The following is a 22,965-nucleotide window of genomic DNA, read 5'->3' on the forward strand; positions in this document are numbered from 1 at the left end:
ACATTAATCAGACACATAAAACCATTGACTTACAATTATATGGACGTCGGGTCCGCGCTAAAAAGTGTCCGCACTTGTAAGGCGCTAAAATCGTATACAGAGCGCGACACTCCGCTTTAGCTTCATTTGTTCTACGGACAGCGCGATACTGCGATGACATAACAATTTAAATTTCGAATAGGTTGACTTGGGACATTTTTTTCGTGGTTTTTGTATTAGAACCGTCGTCCATTTATTTGTAAGTCAATGCATAAAACAATAAAGTTTCCTCGATAGATAAAAATCACGAAATGACCTCTAATTTTCACATTTTTTCGATTTATCCTCGAAATGTTACAGGTTATTAGGACAAAAATTAGATAATTAATTATATTTATGCATGATCGACAACTGTCACTACGGATTTTTTTAATCCCTTTAGTTTTAGAGTTATTCCGCTAAAACGAATTTGGTACTTTTAATGCGCAAAATTCAACATCTCTTGTCGCATGTCACGCGAACTTCAGGCATATATTTGTTTCACAAATTTGGGCGGAGCCAACGTCAAAACTTTTTTGGCATGCTCCCTCTTAAAGCTGCTTGAATATGTGCCATGTTGTGGCAATTAATCTATTACAATCATTGACTTACAATTATATACAATTTTATATTTATTGTTACGTACTTGTGGTTGGGACGTTCTTGTTGTGGAATTTGTAAAAATAAAAAACAAAACAAATCGAGAAGTTTGAAATTTGAAAAAATCTAACTAAGATAATTGTAATACTACACGCTCTAATAAAACTTTGTATACTTTAAAGTGCCACTTTTAAATTTTTTAAATGTGGTCAGGTTTTACTCCCTTTTTCTCTTAGTGCGCTGTCTCACAGCGGAATGAACGTGGGGGCGCGCGAATTGTAATGTCGCCACAACTCCTGGATAGAGTTGGCGAAAGACCACAAAATTTTACTTTTGTAGAATGTGACAGCTTTTTTGAAGACTATAATAATAATATGAGAAAACTCAAAGTCATGTGGGATCGAGCGTCCGCTCACGCTTGGAAAGCAGAATTGTTTCCGCGAATCAGCACAAGCACATCGACGAGTCGACGAGTCATGGTGAGGAGAACTTCACGTGAGAGTGAACGAGACAACAATAATATTGTGAATTGTTGAATACTCTCTAAAATTATAGTATAAAACCGAATATTGCGCGCATGACCAATGAAGCTCTAAAATGATCGGGTTATTTAGAAGCTAGTAACTGGGCTATCGGGTCTCAGGTGCTGTTCGGATCATTTTGATTCGAACAGCACCACTGTCGGACTCACATCTACTTCATGTAGCCAATTTCCAAGCAACCAATACGCGACGGATAGATATTGGTAAGTGCATGAATCCTGATGCTAATGTGTAGGATAATATTGTGCTCCAGGTCACAATCTGGGTAATGTAAGTACATAGACTCCGCCGTGCATCAGATCTGCATGTTCGTGGGGAACATCAGATGAGTTTTCTTGGTCAATACAAATGATGTGGAGATTTTGAGTGCTAGTCTCCGATACTAAAAGGAACGATATGCGTTGTTTACACAATTGACTTCATTTAAAAAGAGCAAACGAGCTGGAGAGGGCAGTTGGACGAGACGATACAATGCTACTTCTATCCGACAGGGTTGGAACTCACTGGGACGCTCAAACTCAAATGGAGCAGCATCCTGGGATTTTTGCGTGGTAGAGCAATTTCTTATAAGTGGGTCTACTTTACCTTTTGCTACCTTTTGGAGGTAGCCCCATATTCGGATACTACATTCCGCAGACAACATCAAACGCCGAAATCGATCTGCAAGTGAATCTTTAACAACCTCAGCCGGAACAGGATTTACATCTCTTGGGGCTTGGTTTTGCTCTACACGGCCTAAGCATAATAATCGATGTTAGGTCTTGCGCGAGAAAACTACTGTAAAAATCTTTGGAATGGGAACGACATCAACCCTTATAAAAAAACACCTGTTGCTACGTTTTCAACATAGATTTAGTATATAGGGTTTTGAATTAATTATCTGTGATTCTAAGTCAGCAAGAAAACTTGCAAATACTCAATATTAGATTGTTAAACTTTAGGCAGTTTGGGAAATTTGACTAGCCAACGCTTATTCCAGCGTGGACAGTAAAACACCCTTATAACTTTTGAACGGCGGACCGACTAATTCTAGTTTTTTGCGACTAGAACCGACTAAACAGCGACTTTTTTCTGGCTACCCAAATTTTCCAAACTCGACTATGGTCGCACTGGAATAAGGCACAGCTTTACGCATTAATCCCAGACCCTGAAAGTTTGCACATTTGCAATCTTCCGCGGCCTGGGAATTACATAGTGAGAGGCGATACAAGCGTCTGAGAACAGGAAACTACTCAGGCGTATGGTTACGCGGGTTGCTGGAATGCCATTTGGCCCGCTAGGTTTATTCACGTCAATCGCAGAGTTCTAGTTCTAGAAATAAGGTAGTAAATAAAATAGTGTTAAATATTTTATATTTTTTATTAAACTTTCTCCTTAGAAATCCATCGATTGCTAACATAATATAGAATAGAACGTACATAGAAGCCAAATGTGATATACATAAAACATTACTTACTTACCATGTTTTATATGACAGCTAACAACAGTATCGAAGTATGGACCGCGTTTTAACATCATAAGTAATCCACAACACACAGCTATGCGATGGATCTTTGTTTTTATTCGGTGAATGGCAGAATATGGAAACGGCAGGTTCTTTTAACGGCATGTGCTGTTGGTATAGTTTCAATGTATTTTTTAATCAAGATTTTTTTTAACATACTAATCTTACTGCATTAGCTTTGTTACCAATTTAAAAATTGAAAAGCAGTATTTAGATATGTCAAAATAATTGTAATGAAAACTGGCGAGTACCTTTTGGACTCAGTGTAACTTGTAATAGTTTTTTTAGTCACTGACACTGGCGATGATCGCCAGAATTTTAATGTTATTGTTATAAAACTGACACTGGCACAAACCTAGTGGCCGCTGTATAGTAAATAATAATAACTTTCTAATAGTAGCGTACTGACTTTTGACATCAGTGGTACAGCTGTGAAGATTCAGGAGATTCAGTGTTGAAGAATTAAAAACATTTTGCAATATGTCGAAAGTTCAAATTTATGGTACCTATTGGTATTATTTATATTCCTGTTTTACAGACGACAGATTAGTTATTACTAGAAATCAAAGTTAAAACGGAAGGATATATAAAAATAAATAACTTTACAATATTAATTTAATTGAAATATATGAATACTGATCCATCGCATGGCTTCCATACTGCAATCAACACTAGGTGGCGAACCATACACAACGAACGAAACAAGGTCGTAGAAAACTAATAAAGAAATAGTAACCATTAGTAATACACAAGGCCGGTGTAAAATCATCAGAATACATGATTATTTTAATAAATGTACAATTAGCAAAAGAACCTAATTTAAGCAAAAGTGACAATGTTATACACTGTTATTATAAACAATAAGGCTTGTTTACCACAGCGTCGTTATTCAAAATACGTAATTATGATTGCACATTTAATTATGCATGTTACTCGTAGTTTGTAGTTTAGATTATATTTAACAATTGGTGTTACAAAAGGTGCTTCCCAGTTGTCAAGCTTACCAAAACGCCGGGGTTTTCAAATAAAATTTACAATACTGTCAACTCCGCGTTCGGTATGTGAACCATAATGAAAGGCAAACTGTGAAGCCTAGCACGACTTTACAAATAAGAGATTACTATTTTGCCTTGGAGTTGATCTCTATAGCAGAACATCGATTTCTGATTGTAAAAAATGGGACGCATCTATTTTACGCGACTGGTTTTTGATAAACCAGATTCGTAGTAGTCAAACTTTAAAACAATCCATTCAGTGTGCTATCACTTATTATATAATAGAAAAAATATACTTTTGCTAATCGCTACAGTAAGCCACACCTTTGTAATACCTTGTAGGTATGATAGCTATAATTGAATGAAGCAAAAATAATATACAGGGTGGAAATTTGAGACGGATCAGCGAGGCCAGCAATTTTAGCTACAGGAAAACGACCCCTGAAGACTGCATGAATTTTGAAAGAGTTACATACATACCAAATACACTTCATTACCCTTTCCCATCGGGACAGGAAGAGGCCACAAACCTTTGAAGGTATTTCGACTGGCATTCACAATTTTGAAAAAATTTAATAGTTAATAAGGCAATTTTTACAAAACTGATTTCATGCCATTCGCTCCTGTTACAATCTGTCTCTTTAGAATCAAATACTTGGCCTCTGTAGGACCAAGTGAGGTCAGCTTTTCTGTAGCTATAAACATTTATCTCCAATTTCCACCGTTTATATTACGTTCACATTGTGTTATAGGAATACAAACAAGTACGAGTCGGTACATAAATATGACAATTTCATAATAATATTATAGTATAATAAAGACTGATCGTATAATGTGGAACATTCGTGTTACTATAGTACACCCTATTACACTATACATAAGGAATAAACTATTTAAAAATGGCGAATTTCCCATTAAAGCCACTTCATGAAAGCAATTGATTTAATATAATATTCCTAGGTTGAAATACATCTGTATAACAAATACAAATTTAATACATTGTACAAATAGAAGTAGCGGACTCAGATTGTTAATATGATATTATTGATTATAAACTGAGTATAAATTAAATAAGGAAACAGTAGCAAAATTAAAACGGATATTTTATATTTTGAACGCTAACTACTTATAATACAAAAGTTTATGCATACAGTAAATAACTTATTAGTCCAATAACTAATTGTTTGTAATTGTATTAAGGTAAATAAATACTTTAAGGAGTAGTAACTATAGGTGTTAGTTCAATATTACAGACGTTTCGTAAAATCTCAACACATTGTTTGGTAACGGGTGACACGAGTAATAAACGAGCTACGACGTGAGAGTCCAACTAGAAAGATAGTATTACGCAGAGTGTAAAATGTCAGATTGAAACGTTAATCATCATTAAATCATTCATATTGGGCCAACTTTCAAGTCAGATGTTTAGACCCCAGTTCTGCTTGATGTCTGACAACAACAAAAAAAACCAGTCATTAAACGCAAAAACTGAAACTATAAATATCTATCTATATATAAATATCCTTAAATTGTTATGTTTACCTTAATACACTGTTATTTGCCTTAGTCGAGTTACATTGTTAAAACGAAGTGTTCGAGGGGAATCACTAGATCTGCTAGTTAGAATTGAATTTTTTAAAATACTGACTCGACTATCATGATATGATTCTTCATTCCGTTTACTGTATCCCACTTCGTACACTTCTGCAAATGTTAATTCCTGAAATAATTTTTCCGTTGTAAAGTACTTGTAATCCGGTTACTATTTTTGTTGTGATGTATCAAGTCGTACTGCAAATTTCCGAGTAACACTACTCGTCTCTGCAGCAACCAAAATGGTTGGAGATGTAAACGAATGTCAGTGTGATAATTATCACGGATACGAAAACATTATATCGTCGTCTTAGAGTGAATATCTCGCATACGCGTTTTAACATAGTTCGTTTTTATTAATTTTTGTTGAAGAAAAACTTGTAAACTTCTTGCTCAAATATATTATTAAAGTAATATAGTATCTGAAACAGGTATAATGTAACCAATTAAAACGCTAACTACAAACATTATTACACCACGTTTTAATCTTCGTCCTGAACAATTACATAGAAATCAAATTACATCATCATAATATTCACTCTAAGATGATCATATGAGCCATTTTGAAAAACTCTCAATACTAAACTCATATATTTCGCAATAGTTCGTTTTCAAGTTCTTTTTTATCACTGGTTATGTTCAAATGGCATAATCTTTCATCTACCTATTTTAAATTCAGTCCGAGTAGTATAGTTGCCAATGCACGCAAAGGCGAATGCAATTTTTAATAAAATCTATTGCAGCCGCAATATAGTCCCTTGTCTCTATTGGTCCATCGCCGTTGCTAACGGGCGGTCGGTCAATTTGATTTACAGAGACAAGCCAAATTTTCTACGCAAGTTTGTCACTTTCACCAGTACACGTTTACAACCGAAAACTAATTTCTTTAATAAAAACATCACAAAAAACAAACTAATAATTATAAAAGGTAATTGTAATACGCGCTGCGCAATAGACTACTGTTACACAGCTACTAATACACAACCTGTCAGTGATACTACCGAAAAGATCTGATGATGATGGTACGCTTTTAATTAATAATAATGAATAACAGTAATTCAATTACTCCCGGATTCTAATGATATATAATTTTAATCCACTCTTTACCTCAATTTTAAGGAAAACGATATTTATTTAAATATGATTTTTTTTTAAGTAATGTGAAGATAATTATACAAGCGAGTGATTATGACCGTTAATTATTTTCTGCTCTTAATTAGCAAAATAAAAAGCTACGAATGGTAATTGCCAATCTTGGTATAATTGCAATATAGAATTGCAAGGATTGCAATATAAATGCATTAATAATTATTATAAATTAGTTTCGTCTCTGTAACACACTGCTACTCGTTTTCTTTACGAAAAATATCGCACGGTGTCAATTTCGTGTTGTGACAATACACGAAATAAACTTTCGTTTTAGATACAAAATGGTGTTAGTTTCGATGTTGATTAGGAACCGGCATTTGCTAATTATTTCTATCTGATTCCATCCGTAAGGTCCGTATGTATACTCTCTAGTATTATACGTGATAGTTTGGAGCAGCAGCGGCCAACACACAGTTTCAACGCTTACATAATGGCTGCGACCTAATGCGCAAACATCAATATACACCCGTGTCTGCATTCAACAGCAATTGAAAATCTATCTACAATAGACACTAATTGAACAATGTCAGTATTATTTTTATTATAAATTTCAATTCAATTGTATATGGTTCATTTTCATTTTTTAGCATTGATAGATAAATAGACTAAAAAATAATAATGATAAACTAAAATAAAAATGTGCGTCGCGATATGTACCTATTAGACACGCGTTGACTTACTTTAAAAAGTTAATACGTTAAGTGAGTGCAGTTATACATTCATAACTAGCATTGCGCAGCCAATATATACGCATGAATACTAATTGCATTCAAAGATCAATCCTAGGTGTTATGATTTAAATCGCGTTTTGCAACGTCAGAGGATGATTGTGAGTCGCCCCGTGACCGTTATGTGCTGTGAAATCGTCCTCGATTAGTTTTGGTACATTTTCAGGCAATTTTGTTTGACTATGTTCAGCGGACATGCGCTCTGTTTGTATGAAGTTGGCCGATATGTGACCAACGTTAGAAGTTGGTTCCAATACGTGCTGGACGTTACCGTTGTTTGTTTCCGTTGGCGCGTTGGCGTTTGGTGAATTATATATAACTTGCTGCTTGTTGTTTGTTGCGGTCGTATGCGCTTGGGTTTTGTCCTCAATCTGCAATTGATGCACATTTCATTACCATTTCATTTAAATTTTATGCAAAATCGCTAATTTTTACATCTTAACGCTAAATGGGTCAACATGAAAGGTAAACTGAACAGCATTCTGGTTAAAAGAAATAGATTACACTTTCGCATTGCTTTCGATTAAACACGCGGTTCACATTATAAAATGCACGTAGGATATAAAAAAACCTTTTTGGATACTTGGTGTTTTAGTCTCAAAAAATAAAAACAAAAAATTTTCAATAAAGCATAGTTGTTAATTTTTCACCTGTTTACCTAATAAAGACGAGCAGAGAAACACCGGTGTTTCAAACAAACCTACCTATAACAGGTATATGTCAGCTTTAAAGTTAGACTTTTTGACTTTTTGACTTTTAGAGAGTTACGGTCTTATTCATAAAAAGTTATGACACATCTCAAGGCTCGCTATAGTATGATTTAACAAAAGTCGTATTCATAAAAGCACTTTAGCGCTAAACCGTTCTATAAACCTATCATAACTTTATAGAAGCCAGGACCCTACTATAACAGTGTTGTAAGAAAAAAATGGCGGACTCTGAACAGCTGATTAATAAGTAAACGAAAACGACTTGACGTTCAGTATTTCAAGAAATTTAAAACATACTTCTGTAAAGCAAGCTTACTTATTTATAATCACAGATTACTTCATAATGCAAGCCTTACAGAGCTTAGATGTTATTGAAGTGATTGAAGAACTTGAAAACCGTCCGCTTCGAAGAAAGGTGTACAAAAATAGGAGTGATCCATTTTCTTTGGAAGATGAGGACTTTCAAAAGCGTTATCGCTTTAGTAAATCTACAGCGACTTTTATAATTAACCTTATACGTGACGATCTTAAATTAGATCATAGAGGTTGTGGTACGTCTCCTGAAATTCAGGTATTAACTGCCATAAGATGTTGGGGTCGTCGAGAGGCAAGTACCTATTAATTATAATTATTGTGTTGCTTTATACTTTTCTATTATATCTATGTCTCAAAACCTTTTCTAAGTCATCAATTTTAATTACAGGTTCAAGAAGATGCTGGAGACCACCACGGATTGTCTCAAGCGACCACCAGTAGGATTTGTGCAAGAGTTGCAAAGGCAATTGCAAAACACTCGGCTTCTTTTATTAAAATGCCCAGTACGTTTGCTGAAGAAGAGCGTGTAATGAGAGAATTTCGTGGTATACGAAATTTCCCAACTGTTATTGGTTGCATTGACTGCACACATGTAAAAATTCGCAAATGTGGAGGTGATGCAGCCCAATATTACATAAATAGAAAGGGATTTTACTCTCTCAATGTTCAGGTGCTTATTCTGCTACTATTTTGAGTCTTATTATGAAAAACAAATTCAAAGGACATAATATTTTCCATTTTGATATTTATTTAATATTGTTTATGTTTATTACAGGTAACTTGCGATGCACATCTCCGTATCCGGGATATTGTTGCTAGATGGAGAGGTAGCACACATGATGCCCGCATCTTTAATGAGTCATTACTCAAAGAGCGTTTTGAGAGAGGCTCATTTAGAGGGCGTCTTTTAGGTGACTCCGGATATAAATTAGAACCATATCTCTTTACTCCTATTCTAAGGCCTCAAAATCGAAGTGAAGAAAAATATAACCAATCTCATATTGCCACACGAAATACTGTGGAACGCTGTTTTGGAGTATGGAAACAACGGTTTCAGTGCCTATTATTCGGCATGACATGCAGTTTAAATAATGTCAAAACTACTATAGTTGCTCTAGCAGTCCTTCACAACATAGCAGTTGACCATGGAGACATGCAATTAGAGGGTAGCAGTAATAGCCGTGCAAACGAAGTAACCCAAGAAGTTACAAGGGGAAGTGCAAATGCTAATGCTGTTTTACAAACTTTTATCAGTAGACATTTTAGTGAGTAGTTCAATAAAAAATTTATACAAATATCAGTTTAATTTATTTTTATAATAATTTAATTTGTGTTTAATAACATCTTCCATCAAAAGCAAATTTTTTAATTTTTGATGTTCATTAACCATCTGTGCCTCATGTAGCTCTTTTCTGCATGCTGTTTCAGTTTCTGCTATTTGAAGTGCAGCACTTTCCTTTTTTGTATTACTGATCTGAAATACAAAATTAATACAATAAGGTTTTTTCTGTGTTTCATATTAGTTATAAATGTGTCCAATCCAAGCTGATCAGCACAACTTTGCCCAGTTCCCAACTTTTCCCGTGAACTTTCCAGAAATATAGACATACAAACCTTCTACTAACAATTTACAAACAACCAAAACAGACTTAGCCAAATAGATGCAGCTGATCTGAAGTTATGCACGTACATACATCTTGGCAATTGATTTTTATTTACATAGTCATCAGAAATCAAGGTCAAAAGATTTTTACAACAATTATCAAATAATTTTAAGCTATAATAGGTATCAAGATAAAATGATTTAAAATTTTATTTCATTTCACAATACATACCTTTTTTTTTTTCAATTTAGAAATCGGAATCTTGGGTTCTGTGCAAAACTCGCTTTGTTGCTTAGATGTACTTTCTTCCAATATCTAAAGTAATAAAATTAAAATAAATAAGACTGCCTAATTGATTTTCGAAATTGCAATCTTGCTAGACACTAACAGCAAACTAATGAATGGATTATTATGAAATTTAAGTTTAAAATCCTTTAGGTGTTATTTACTAATAAATAATATAGAATTGAACTGGCAAAAAAATTTTAATTAATTAACTACTAATTAATTAATTTTTAACTACTGTAATAATAATATAATACACATACTATTTCTGGCATGTTGTTTTGTTTTATAATTACATCACATGGACAGGGTTCTTTTTTTTCATTTTGTTGGTCATGCTGTTTTTCCTTATAATCTGAATTTTTCTCTAAAAAATTCTGAAACCAAAAATACACATTATTCTTTAATCAGTACGGAATACTTACTGAACCAGTAGATATGTGTAATTTTAAAATGCACCTGGTTATCTGAATCAAACTGATTCGAGTCCACTGTGAATGCATGAGGAAGCCACACAGCAATATCATCTCCACTTGGAGGTTCAGAAGCAGGTGGTGGTCCACCACCTGTTTGGAATCTGTCTTTCCGCTCTAGGAATTTTCTTTTTTTTTCTGTCATTTTGATAATGCCCCATTGAACTTTTATTTGTTGCAAGGTTCTTGAAGTTTTGGCCATACTGTTAAAACTGGAACATAAATTCTGTTTTTAAACAAATACACCAAATTCCTCTTCAATAGATGGTTATTGAACATATTTATGTATTAGATACTTCGTATGTAGATCATGCCAGGCCGCCACCTTTTTCGCGTTGGTATTTGCATCAGTGTTTTTATTTTCCAACGTTGAAACCCGCTCCTTGACCAATTCTTTTAAAATAAACTAAAGAAAATAGAAGCAAAAGCAAAAGTAAGTAAAAGATATTGAGAATTTATACAAAACAAAACTTCCTTGAATCAACTTGTACGTGAATCAGTACAAACCTTATCCTCCTCCAACCAATTTTCACTTCTTTGCCTTTTCATTTTAAAGATGCACTTGGAAGATTTGTTTTAATTCAGTTAAGTTCTTGATTTTTTGGCCGTTGTTTGTTTAACTCTGCCAATGTAAAGACGATTTGATCAATGCGCGCTTTATTTGTTACAATAACATTGACGTATCCAGACGTATCTGTCAAAGGTATCACCGTGTCGTAGACTAAATATGAATTTTTAATCCATCATAATGTCTATGGTCACGCTAAATCAGTGCGATCTCACCATGATCTCACTGACATTGTAGTTTGTTGATAAATTTTTTGGTTGACTTCATTAAAATGGCAACTTTTTGATTTATAAACGAATTTTAACAGCATAATAGTTGTAGGAAGTTTATAGAACGTTTATGAATAAACATTGTTATCAAACGTTTTAAAACCTTATAGAGCATTTTAACTAATGAGTGTTTTAAACCTATGATAAGCTTTTTTTATGAATAAGACCGTTAGAGTTTTTCGTACCAAAAGGATAACCATAAAAAAACCAATAGCATATACGTAATATAGCTTGTAATGAATATTATGATGTTTTACTACCATGATATTAATTTATTTTTGTGAAATTACTCCACTGATTTGTTATAATTATTAATACAAAGATCAAACACAAAGAAAAATTCCTTCGATATGACAGGATTAAAACCTGCGTCAGTGCCATACTAAGTCGACCGCTCTCTGCAGGTTCGAGTCCGAAGGAATTTTTCTGTGTTCAATCTTAGTATTCATAATTATAGAACCTCGAATATAATTCACACCAATGTTGATAAAGTAACCACAAGTTGTGCTTTTTTCCAAATATCTCAGTCACGCAATGACGTTACCAAATGTATACTTTTAACAACTGTTCTATATAATTCGCCTGTGCTTAGAAATAAGTTTGTTGAACATTACATACAATAAGAACTATTCGTTCCAATATATTAACACCAAACAACTTCATTGAGTAAAATAACAGATAACTAATTTTAAACGTATTTAAGTCGAATTTTACTAAGTGTAGTAAAATTGTGTAGTAAAGTAGTGTGCAATTCTGCGTATGACTTTAATAAAACTGAAGCAAACGAGGGTAGCTTCTAGACGGCGCCGCCTGCGTTCAATGCCGTACTGAGTGATCGGGCTACCAGGGCATTTCCGCGCAGTTTCCGTCGAGTCACCGCCGCAGAATCTCATGATTAAGGACCACGAATTGGTTCGAAACATGTCGAACAAAAATTCGACTTAAGTACGTGAGTTATCAGTTATTTTAATTAATATGTCTCACGGTCGTTTTCTATGAGATTTACAAAACTTTGACTTAAAAACGTACTTTGACTTCGACTAAGCCAAAATGGCGAGGTAAACAAGTTTTTCGTATAAAACGAATTTTGAACAAAAAATTACGATATATTTATTACTAAAATTTACATTAAAAAAATTACAAGTAAATTCATAGTATAATTTAATTTCTTGCTAAAATTAGGCATATCTGTCTATTTTTAGTGAAATCGTTCTATATATACCCAGTAAAGTACCACGCTATGCTATTGTTTATAAGTCAGCTCTAGATATAATTCTTTAGTAGATATTCTTTGATGTGTGTTAAATCGGCATCTTTAGGGGTTTTAGTTTTAAAAGTGACTAAAATTAGTGTTTTTATTACTATATTTCACATAATACTAGGTAATATCACTGAAACATATTACGCAATATGAACAAAATAAAATAAAAAATATTAAAAGATTTGATTTTGAATAAAAGTGGAGCAATGAAAAAATAACGATGAATTGTGGCAAAGTTCTCTTTGCGCAATAGTTCATCGTAATACATCTTTAGCATCCTCAAATCCTCAGTCCTCTAACCATAAGCGTTAAACAACATTCATTCGGTTCGGATACGTTTTTCATCAATTACGGTGGCCAATGGTCGACAGTTTGTGAGAATCGAATTTAAGGAATATTGATTTTTTGTGTGATAAAATGTTTCGTTCGGACTGTTACAAGAAAAAACCGTTTACAAACATCTCGTTTTATAGACAATAAATGTGAAAAAGATGTGAGAACAATACCGCAAAAAGAAACCTAAAACGTCTTGTAATTATATATTTTACAACTTCTGTTGTATAATAACATAATTCATTTATTTCAGATTCTGGGATTCATAGTGTTAGTAAAAACTTAACACAAATATTTGAGATAAGAAACAATTCATATACTGTTAAGAAGTATATATTTACACTTAATTAAAACACAGCAAGCTCACTAGTTTTAACAACGTATTTACATTAACTTTCACAATGTCCCATTCGCGCTTTACAAACGATAAAAAAATTTTAATTTTATTTAATTTCGCCATGTTGCAAAAAAATGTTAATTTTATAATTTGTACGCTATTTAACACCTTCACAGTCCAGTGACCCATATACGGATCACGGCGTACTAGTTCCACACGTCCGTGACCCATATATGGGTCACTAAGAAACTACCAGGTACGCATTTAGTCTAACTTAGCAAATGTATTACAATATTATATTTGGTGAATGCCACTGTCTACCTGTTTGGAACACTGAAGTGATTGATGGAATTCAAATAAGAAATCAAAAATATGTTCACTTTTTCATATTTTTTAATGTGTTTTTAATCTTCAAGTTAAGGACCAAGACCATACTTGACTTGGGCGTATGTTAAACAAGTACATCTTATACTGTGTCCACATTTGACAAAGCATTGCCCTGTACAATATTTACAATAAATATCTTGGAGACTTATGGTGTTCTGATATTCGCATGGTTTCATGCAATTTGTACATTTGGCTGTTAAAATAATTTCTTGTTCTTCTGGTAGTACTTCCCAGTCCGGTAAAAGTTCGAAAAACAACTCGCAGAATATCGCTCGAGGTAAATTAAGTTCTTCCAATTTTCTCTTCGTAATTTCAATCTATAACACAATTATGGAACCAATCAAACAAACAAACATCAATCAAACCTTTACAAAAATGGTCATATTGACAGAAAACAAAACAATTATTATTACCTCGTCATCTTGCAAATACTTCTCCAATTTTTCTTTTAGAATCGTTATTACTTTATCCATAGCAATAACGTACAGTTTCTTAGAATTAAATGCCATGTTGATACGTTGCTTATTTTCTCTTATTTCCTATTTAGATTTTTCCGTAATATCAAAGATAAATAGATCATATCATGTCATTGCAGTTGGCACCAAAAAGATGGCAAAATCAAATTCTTTTTAGAACGAGGTAAGAGATGGTAAGTGATATTCTTACTTATGTAAATAGTTAAAACATGGCAAGCATAATGCTTTGCCACATTTTTTGCATTCCGACGTGACTTTTTTCGCCATTATTCTGGCATAAGGTACGGATTTTCCTTGTTCATTTAATTTCTTATAACAGGAGACACAACGTCGCCGTACATCCCGATTGCGTACTTTAGTGATATGTTCTAATTTATGTTCAGAACTTTGACCAGACAGGTATGGTTGTTCCCGAGTTGGATTTGTTCCGCTAGTAGACGGTGTACGGAGTTCTGGATCTCCATGTATAAGAGCCCTAAATATTTCCTCTTGTGCTTTCAATATCGTCAACTTTTCGTTATGTCTTGGATGCATCTCATTATAAATTATGGTTGAATTCACCACCGCAATGGTGATAAGGTCCACGGCAACTTTTTTATACCATCTTATACTTTTGCGAACGGGTCCATGGTATGACGACAGTTGATCGGCAACGTCTATACCCTTTTTTCGTAAATTATAATCTATTATCATTTTTGGTTTTATTTTTGGTACTCTTCCTCCAGACAGCGACATCTCATGACCATGACAGGTTGATAACATAGTAACGGCTCTTTTATCTTTCCATTTCAATACTGTCATTTCATTCTGTTTTTGCATCGCTGCTATTTGACCTGCCTCTAAATTCGCATTTACAATATCTCGAGGTACGCCTTTCCTATTTAATTTTAATGTGCCACATAAATCAGTATTCCTTGATAACAGATATTCAGCTAAAGGAATACTTGTGTAATAGTTATCTGTAACTATACATCGTCCTTCATCCAGCAGGTCTTCTGCTAACTCCACGACAACGCTTCCTGGTTTGTCTAATCCATGCAAGTTATTACTTTGACCACAGTAAATCTTGTATCCCCAAGTATAACCATCGACTGTGCATATTTTGTATATTTTTATGCCATATTTATGTGCTTTAGATGGTAAGTACTGTCTAAATAAAAGTCGACCTCTAAAATGGACCATAGACTCGTCTACAACTATTACCTCGCCTGGTGTGTAAATTGATCGACAATTTTGTATAATGAGATTTAGTAACGGACTTATTTTGTACAATCTATCACCTTCGTCTCTTGGGGCGTCATTGTCGCAAAAATGCCAATGTTTTAATAACAAAATAAATCTATTGTAAGACATGCCTATCTTATGGAGTAATGGGTGATAATATATTTCGTCCATTTTCCAATATGACTCCATTGTTGGAAACTTTATCAATCCAGTCAGTATTATCACTCCAATAAATTTGAGCATCTCGGAGTCATCAACTTCCTTCCAACGATTAATTCGAGCAGATGGGAGATCAGTTGATTCTTTCATACGAGAACCATACATATTCGTATAATGTACTATCAATCTCAGTACCTCGTCATTTATAATGTGCCGGAAAATCTTAAAAATTTTTATGTCACCATCAAATGATCTTGAGTGTCGTGTAGGCTCTACATGACCCGTAAAAAGTTTCCTTGTTAAATTAGAAACATTTGACTGCCATGCAAATGGACTTACAGATCGATTGCGTGCACGTCTTCGTACCTGTTCTCGTTGAAGACTGCGGCTACGTCGATTTGTAGAATAACTGTTTTGAATTTCATGGTGAATGGCTTCAATACTTTCTGCTATGTCATTCATTTCCAAAAAACAAGCTGCATCCTCATTTTCCTCGTCAGAATCCAACAAATCGTCTTCAAAATCAGAATCTTCTAATATCCTTCTTAACCGTTCAACCATTTTTAGTTCGTGAAGTGAACAAATTTGGAAAAATAAACAAAAGAATTACCTACTTTGACTGTTACCTGACGTACCTAAGACTCACTTCAAAATCAAAGAATAACAAGGAGTATGTATATCAATACATTTTCCTCTATATTACGTGGCCAGAGTCCTAAGTGCGGCTCTTGAAAGTTTTGATTTTTTCATGATAATAGAAGATATGGTTTACTTCCTATTGCGCTCAATAGGTATGTTGAAGTGCTCAGATAACATTTTGACGTAAGTACTTCGACTTGTATAGAGAATAATATGCGGGACGTACGAGGAAATCCAAACATTTTGTATGGGGACTGTGAACGTGTTAACTTAAAATATATTAGCATTAAGACCGAGATTCATAAAACGAATCTTCGTATATTTAAAAAACCAACTTTGACTAAGTTTAAGCAAGAAATTAAATTAAACTTTGAGTTTATTTCGTGATTTCTTGCTTAAACTTAGGCCAAAGTTCGTTTGTAAATACAAAAAAAATTCTATATTCTAATAGCTCATCTTTTTGTTTGGTCAAAGTTCGATTTATAAATCTCAGCCTTAGATATTTCTTGGGTTTATAATTGCGTTGTCAACAGTATATGTCTGAAATGAAACTATTTTTTTTTCTCTAAACCGTGTATAATTTTTCAAACAAACTTACGCTTTATTTCCTACAATCTAGAATACTATAGTCTGTCTTTTTTAAGACCATAGTAAAATGGCATTTGCGGGGTTGCCAGTTGTCACATACTTCTAAATAGTCATGTCACCAGTTTTATCGATAGATTGTAAAAAAGGTAAAATTTTGCCGAAAATGTCTGAATTGTGAATGTTACGATGTTCCAATGATTACTAATTACGTTATTATTTCTCAAACAAAACTTTCAGCCATTTTTGAGGGGCGGGAGGGTACTACTACAATCAAATAGGTGTCTCACATAAACAAAATTCGGCGACACTAGCTTACTTTTAGGAATACACAGATAAAACACGCATTCATACCATGTCCGTATACAGAATACGCCTATTAAAAAAATAGATTCCAATGGATTTGCTAGAGACGGGACGTTATCGATGATTTAATATATAATAAAATATTTAACAGGTAATTTGTGTATAGTATCATTTCGTAACGAGTGTGAATGTTTCATCTAAATAATATACAGGTGTTATATAAATAAAAAAATTAATTATAGTGTTGCACGTCATATGTTAGATATGATTCTTGCTAAACAAAATAAGATTTATTCATTTCACACTTAATGATTTTATCGATATCGACATTATTGACAATTCGCATAGCATAGCAGATAGTCCATTGGGGATTCCCGTTTTTATTTCTTGTACTTGTACTCACGAGGAGTACGTTTACGTCACGATTTGACGTTTGTTAATTAAAAACTCTTAAGGTGTGGTTAGTAATGTCTATGTTTTAGCGAAGAATAATTATAATTATTAACTTTTAAATCGATAACTGAATATTTGAAAGGCGTTCGAATAACTCGAAATATTTTAAATGTAATCGACAAAATTGAATCAATGTGATCATCGTGGAAAAAATATGTTAAAATAGTAAAGTAGCAATTAATACAAAAAATACTTATATCTTTAAGGAACGTAATTCCATGCTTGTCTAGACTGGATGCAGCATTTTTTTTGCAAGTTTGTGAGGTGCAAGACGATATATTTCGTGTAGCACTTGGCGCAGTGATATCGATAATAAAAATGAAAAAAAAACAAAAAGATCCAAAAGTAGTTTTTTGCTTGTACCTTGACAAAGGGGAGTACCGGCGCCGCCTCCAGTGTTGTATTAAGAACGGCGGATTTGATTATCTAACCTCTACAGGGTGTAAATTTGAGACGGGGCAGCAAGGCCAGCTACCTTAATCGTTGCAGTTACAGGAAAACGGTTCTAGAAGACTACCCATGAATTTTGAAAGATATTTAGATTGGCATTCACAGGTTTTGAAAAAATGGTACAGTCAGCAAGATAAAAGGCAATTTTTACAAAACTTTTTTTTATGCCATTCGATTTGGTCTCTGGTAAGGATCAATAGTCTCTATGGGACCAACTGAGGTAAGAGTACTCTAAATGTCAGAAATCGCAAAAACTTTTTACCATACATTTTGTAGGGACCTATTTAGTAATCAGTTATTCTGGAAACTACATTGACTTACAAATAAATGGACGACGGGTCTAATACAAAAACCACGAAAAAAATGTCCCAAGTCAACCTATTTAAACGTAGTGACATGTAAAGGAATATGAAAAAGCTAAAACGTCGAATTTAAATTGTAATGTCATCGCAGTACTGTCTAATTTTGCTTGCTTCGCTGTCAGCCGAACAAACGAAGACTAAAGCGTGAATGACGCTCTGCATACGATTTTAACGCCCTATAAGTTCGGACACTTTTTAGCGCGGACCCGACGTCCATATAATTGTAAGTCAATGGGAAACTAACAATAAGGAAACTAACAAATTGACAACGTATTATGTATTTCAAAATAAAAACAGTAACGAAAAGCAAAATAACATAAAAAGTCTATGATAGTAAGTGCCCGAATTGATTGCCGCCTTGGCGCATGCATAGATTCGCTTTCTTCCGCAAAGAGCAAGTAGCGACTGAAATTCTACTCAGATGGATTCTATTGGAAATTGCTGCAAGTGCGTTTTTCAATTATTGAGCACTGTAGTATTTTTTAACAAATTTAATTTTTTACATAGCCCCAAAGAAAAACCCTCAAGGGGCGTCAGATCAGGACTGCGCGGTGGCCATTTGATAGGACCATGTGTTCCAATTAATTTGTTTCCACACTTGAGAACATTTTGATTAAAAATCGTCTTAAAAGTGACAATTCTCTATTAACAAAACAAAACAAAGCTGTTCCAAATTAAAAAATAGTGATTGAGTGAGTGATGATTATAATTTGGTTTTACTTAAGTCTTATTTGTAGAGTAGTCGCCAGTTTCGTTTCTAATAAAAAAAAATTCATTTAAAATGTGTGGTAAAAGATTTTCTGCCATTTCTGCCATTTCAAGTACTCTTACCACAGTTGGTCCCGTAGAGACTATTGATCCTTACTAGGGACCAGATCGAATGGCATAAAAAAAGTTTTGTAAAAATTGCCTTTTATCTTGCTGACTGTACCATTTTTTCATAATCTGTGAATGCCAATCAAAATATATTCAAAATTCATAGATAGTCTTCTAGGACCGTTTTCCTGTAACTACAACGATTAAGTAGCTGGCCTTGATGCGCCGTCTCAAATTTACACCCTGTATATTGAATTAAAATGAAAAAGTTTCAAATATGCCTCCTTTTTAAATTTTTAGTAGATATTGTTCTAAATGCAGTGTATCTTGTATGAACAAACAAAAATTGACAATTCAGATTATTATTCGTCGAATAATAGGCCGATGATGATTCAAATAAAACAAATTAGGCTATTTGTTGCAAAAGCGTAACCAACATTCAGTCGATAGTCGATAGAATATTTGTCGACTGCAATCATAATAGTCTTACACTGCCCTCGGAACGAAAAAAGGCACAACTGCTGTGTAAAGTACGCATAGTTGTGACTCTTTTCGTTACGAGGGCAGTATAGTACTCTTTTTCTCAAGTCAAATTTGTGATTTGCTACAATGTTGTACCCACTTTTCCTATATAGAATATACTAGCTTTCTTGGAAATATCTTGAAGAATCTTTCACATTTAAGATACAAAATGGAATTATTACTTGATGTCATATACCATTATTTTTCTTGGATAGAGATGTACTGTTTGGATTTGGTACTGAGGAAAACGAAGAAAACAAAAATTATTATTGCTGTTTAAATTAATTTGATAGGTAAATATGTAAATATTTACAATTTAGATTCGCAATAAAAAGTTTATTTAAAATGAAATCAATAATTCGCTTTGCAACATTTCTGCAGATGAACATTTTTTGCACACGCTATAGAACTATAATATACAGAACAAATAAAGTAGCTGTTAAGCAGTAGCTAGTTATGGAATGTACAAAAAAAATTTACATAATTGAATAAAATTATTTTCAAATAAAATCTCATGACACTGTCAATACAATTAAAAAAAGTTGGCGGATATTGACAATTTCTATTTACTAACTACTACCGCAGCAGTGCCATATAAATATAATATAAATATAAATAAATCCAAAATTGACTAAATGTCACTTAACAGGGCTTGTCACAAATTACAGTGAACGTGCGCTGGACACATTGATACAATACACGACTTATATGAGCTGCGCAATTTGGTTCGACCAGGCATTTTCGCGCTTTTCACCTCAAGTATTTATAATTCCCAGAATGTAAAAATAAAAAGGATAAACAAAACTTACATTATTTTGTTCGGACAGTCCCAGAAGATCGGCAGTGACGTTACCGTTGTTGGGGGTAGTGTTCGTATTCGTCTCTACTGTCGCTGGGGTGGTGGTATTCGTTTGAAGTGCCACCTCTTGAATTTTGGTTTCTTGCGTCTGTAAATACAATAGACAAATGCTAAGAATATCAATAGCAGAAGCACAATGTCTCTGGGGCCGACGTAGGAGCGACTAGAGTCACCTCGCGTTGTTGTTCCCTTTAACATATTGCGCGATAAATGGACCTAACGAGCCTTTTATAGCCTCGGTGCATAAATCTTTATTGAGTGCTCGTTGCATCGGTTTCATACTCAATTGATACAATCTGCTTTGCAATTTGATTGTATGAATGCGGTGATTTCCTGCATGCAGTTAAGGAACACTTGCTGCGTCGCCATTTAGTATTCTGTTAGATATGATTTCATAACTTTGATCTTTTAGGAATTTAAAACCAGTGGGTTTTGAATTAAAAACCCGGAATTTAATTAGTACTAGATTTAATTGGGCGTCTATGCACTATTACACATAATTGAGAGCACGCAAGAATTTAATTAGTACTAGATTTAATTGGGCGTCTATGCACTATTACCAATAATTGAGAGCACGCAAAATAAATGAATAAGTTACAACAACATAGAATAATTTATATGGCAATGAAAATTTTATGGCAGAAATTACACACGGTAACATGGGTAAAGGATGATCAATAAAGACGACTCGTTCAATTCAATGGTGTGTATATGTATACTGTTACAAAATTGTCATTCGCTGTGGAGAAATATTGCTGTTCTGGGTTGTTTCAAGTATAAGACAGTTCAATCACACGTGAAGTAGTAAGTTAAAATTTAATGAACCACAATCTCCAACGCGTTTTCGATAATGAAAATATAGGATTATCGAAATAGGTCGCACTGTTGGGCACGGAAAACTGCTGGTATAATTATAATAGTGCACTACCTTGGTTACCTTGGTTCGATTTTATTGCGGTTTTCAGGATCTTTGCGATGTATACCTTCGGTAATATGTTCATTAAAAATAATTTTGTATAATTTGTTCAGAAAAGACAGCTCATAACATGTATTTCAAAAGTTTAATTTAATTAAGCAACGTCTAATTTAATACTGACATCGCAGCTCGTTCATATGACAATTTAGGACTTAATAGTTTGAGAACATTAGCAGACAATAAAAAAGTAGCGAGCAAGTGCACTCTGTTTAAGCTAATTATTTTACTTTATTTAACTTAACTAGGGTAATTTAACTGTTGTTTTAGTATTTAATTAATAAAATCATGAGTATACACGCAATTATCATATTATGTATATATATAAGTAATACATTAGTATGCTCTTACTAAGTCAATGTGCACGTGAAACAAGAGAATGAGCAATTCAAGGAAATGATGGATAATCCTACCACTTCACGCACACATTTGCGCGTGTGCTGATGACGCTTCACGTAGTAGTCGTAAGTAAATAAATATCTACCAGTGTATGGGTTCTCCTGGGTGTAACATTAGTTCATTCGTATATTGAACGGAGTCTGAGAGGTGAACTTATGTCCTAATAGGGACAGTAAATTACGTAACAAAGACCAGGAATAGGCAGATGTATAAAACAAAAATGGCGAAATAATTGTTGAAAAAATTTTTTAGCGTCTTCAAATATCATAATTGCGAATTTTAAGTTTAATATCAAGTTAGTTCACGTTCACGATATGTGCAATAAGAGTAATGTCGTCTTCATGCCTTTTGACCATACCTTAGAAAAAATGTTTTCCTCTAACTTTCGTCCAACCAACACAAACCCAAGGCACCAGTCGGCTTCTATTAATTCTGATTAAGGTTTCTGTACTTTATTTGATAATATCGAATAGGTATATTGTATTCAATTATACAGGAATAGGAATTGAGACTATATATTTTTACATACTTTTCATACACAGACGCAACATAACAAATTAGGTTTACAAAAATTTGTATGTTCGTCATTGTTCTTACACTGGCGCTTACATTTTATTCTCACTTCTCACCTGACTGGTGGTAAATCCTAGTAAATCTCCGGTGACTACGGCGTTGCCGTTGTCAGGCTGTTCCGGCTGCGCGGCGGCGTCAGACGACTGCATCGGCGCACCTACGGACGGAGATGCCGCGGCTGGAGTGCCTTGGCTCACCTGAGCTTTGTTCTCTTGCGCCTTTTTGTCTTCTTCCGCCTGTTCAATAAGGTAATCTACATTGACTTACAATTATATGGACGTCGGGTCCGCGCTAAAAAGTGCCCGCACTTGTAAGGCGCTAAAAACGTATACAGAGCGCGACAGTCTTCACTTGTTCTACTGACAACGCGATACTGCGATGACATTACAATTTAAATTTCGAATAGGTTGACTTGGGACATTTTTTTCGTGGTTTTTGTATTAGACCCGTCGTCCTTTTTTTTTTGTAAGTCAATGGTAATCTAAATTTAAACTTGCC

General features: G+C 34.0%; 1 protein-coding gene across 5 annotated transcripts in view; it reads right to left on the reverse strand.

Moving 5' to 3' along the window:
* Positions 1-3,427: 3,427 nt before the first annotated feature.
* Positions 3,428-22,965, reverse strand: part of LOC113228972 (MAP7 domain-containing protein 1-like) — a 62,014-nt gene continuing 42,476 nt past the window's right edge. For all 5 annotated transcript variants that reach the window (XM_026462463.1, XM_026462441.1, XM_026462449.1 and 2 more), the window contains 3 exons: positions 22,524-22,703; positions 20,473-20,610; positions 3,428-7,500 (listed from right to left, as the gene is read on the reverse strand). In XM_026462463.1, coding sequence (XP_026318248.1) covers positions 7,198-7,500; positions 20,473-20,610; positions 22,524-22,703 — 621 coding nt within the window. In that variant the 3' untranslated portion in view covers positions 3,428-7,197. The remainder of the gene's footprint in view (positions 7,501-20,472; positions 20,611-22,523; positions 22,704-22,965) is intronic.

The sequence above is a fragment of the Hyposmocoma kahamanoa genome, unplaced genomic scaffold (genome assembly GCF_003589595.1).
Source record: "Hyposmocoma kahamanoa isolate Upper Pololo Valley unplaced genomic scaffold, ASM358959v1 100021, whole genome shotgun sequence".
Taxonomy (NCBI): Eukaryota; Metazoa; Arthropoda; class Insecta; order Lepidoptera; family Cosmopterigidae; genus Hyposmocoma; species Hyposmocoma kahamanoa.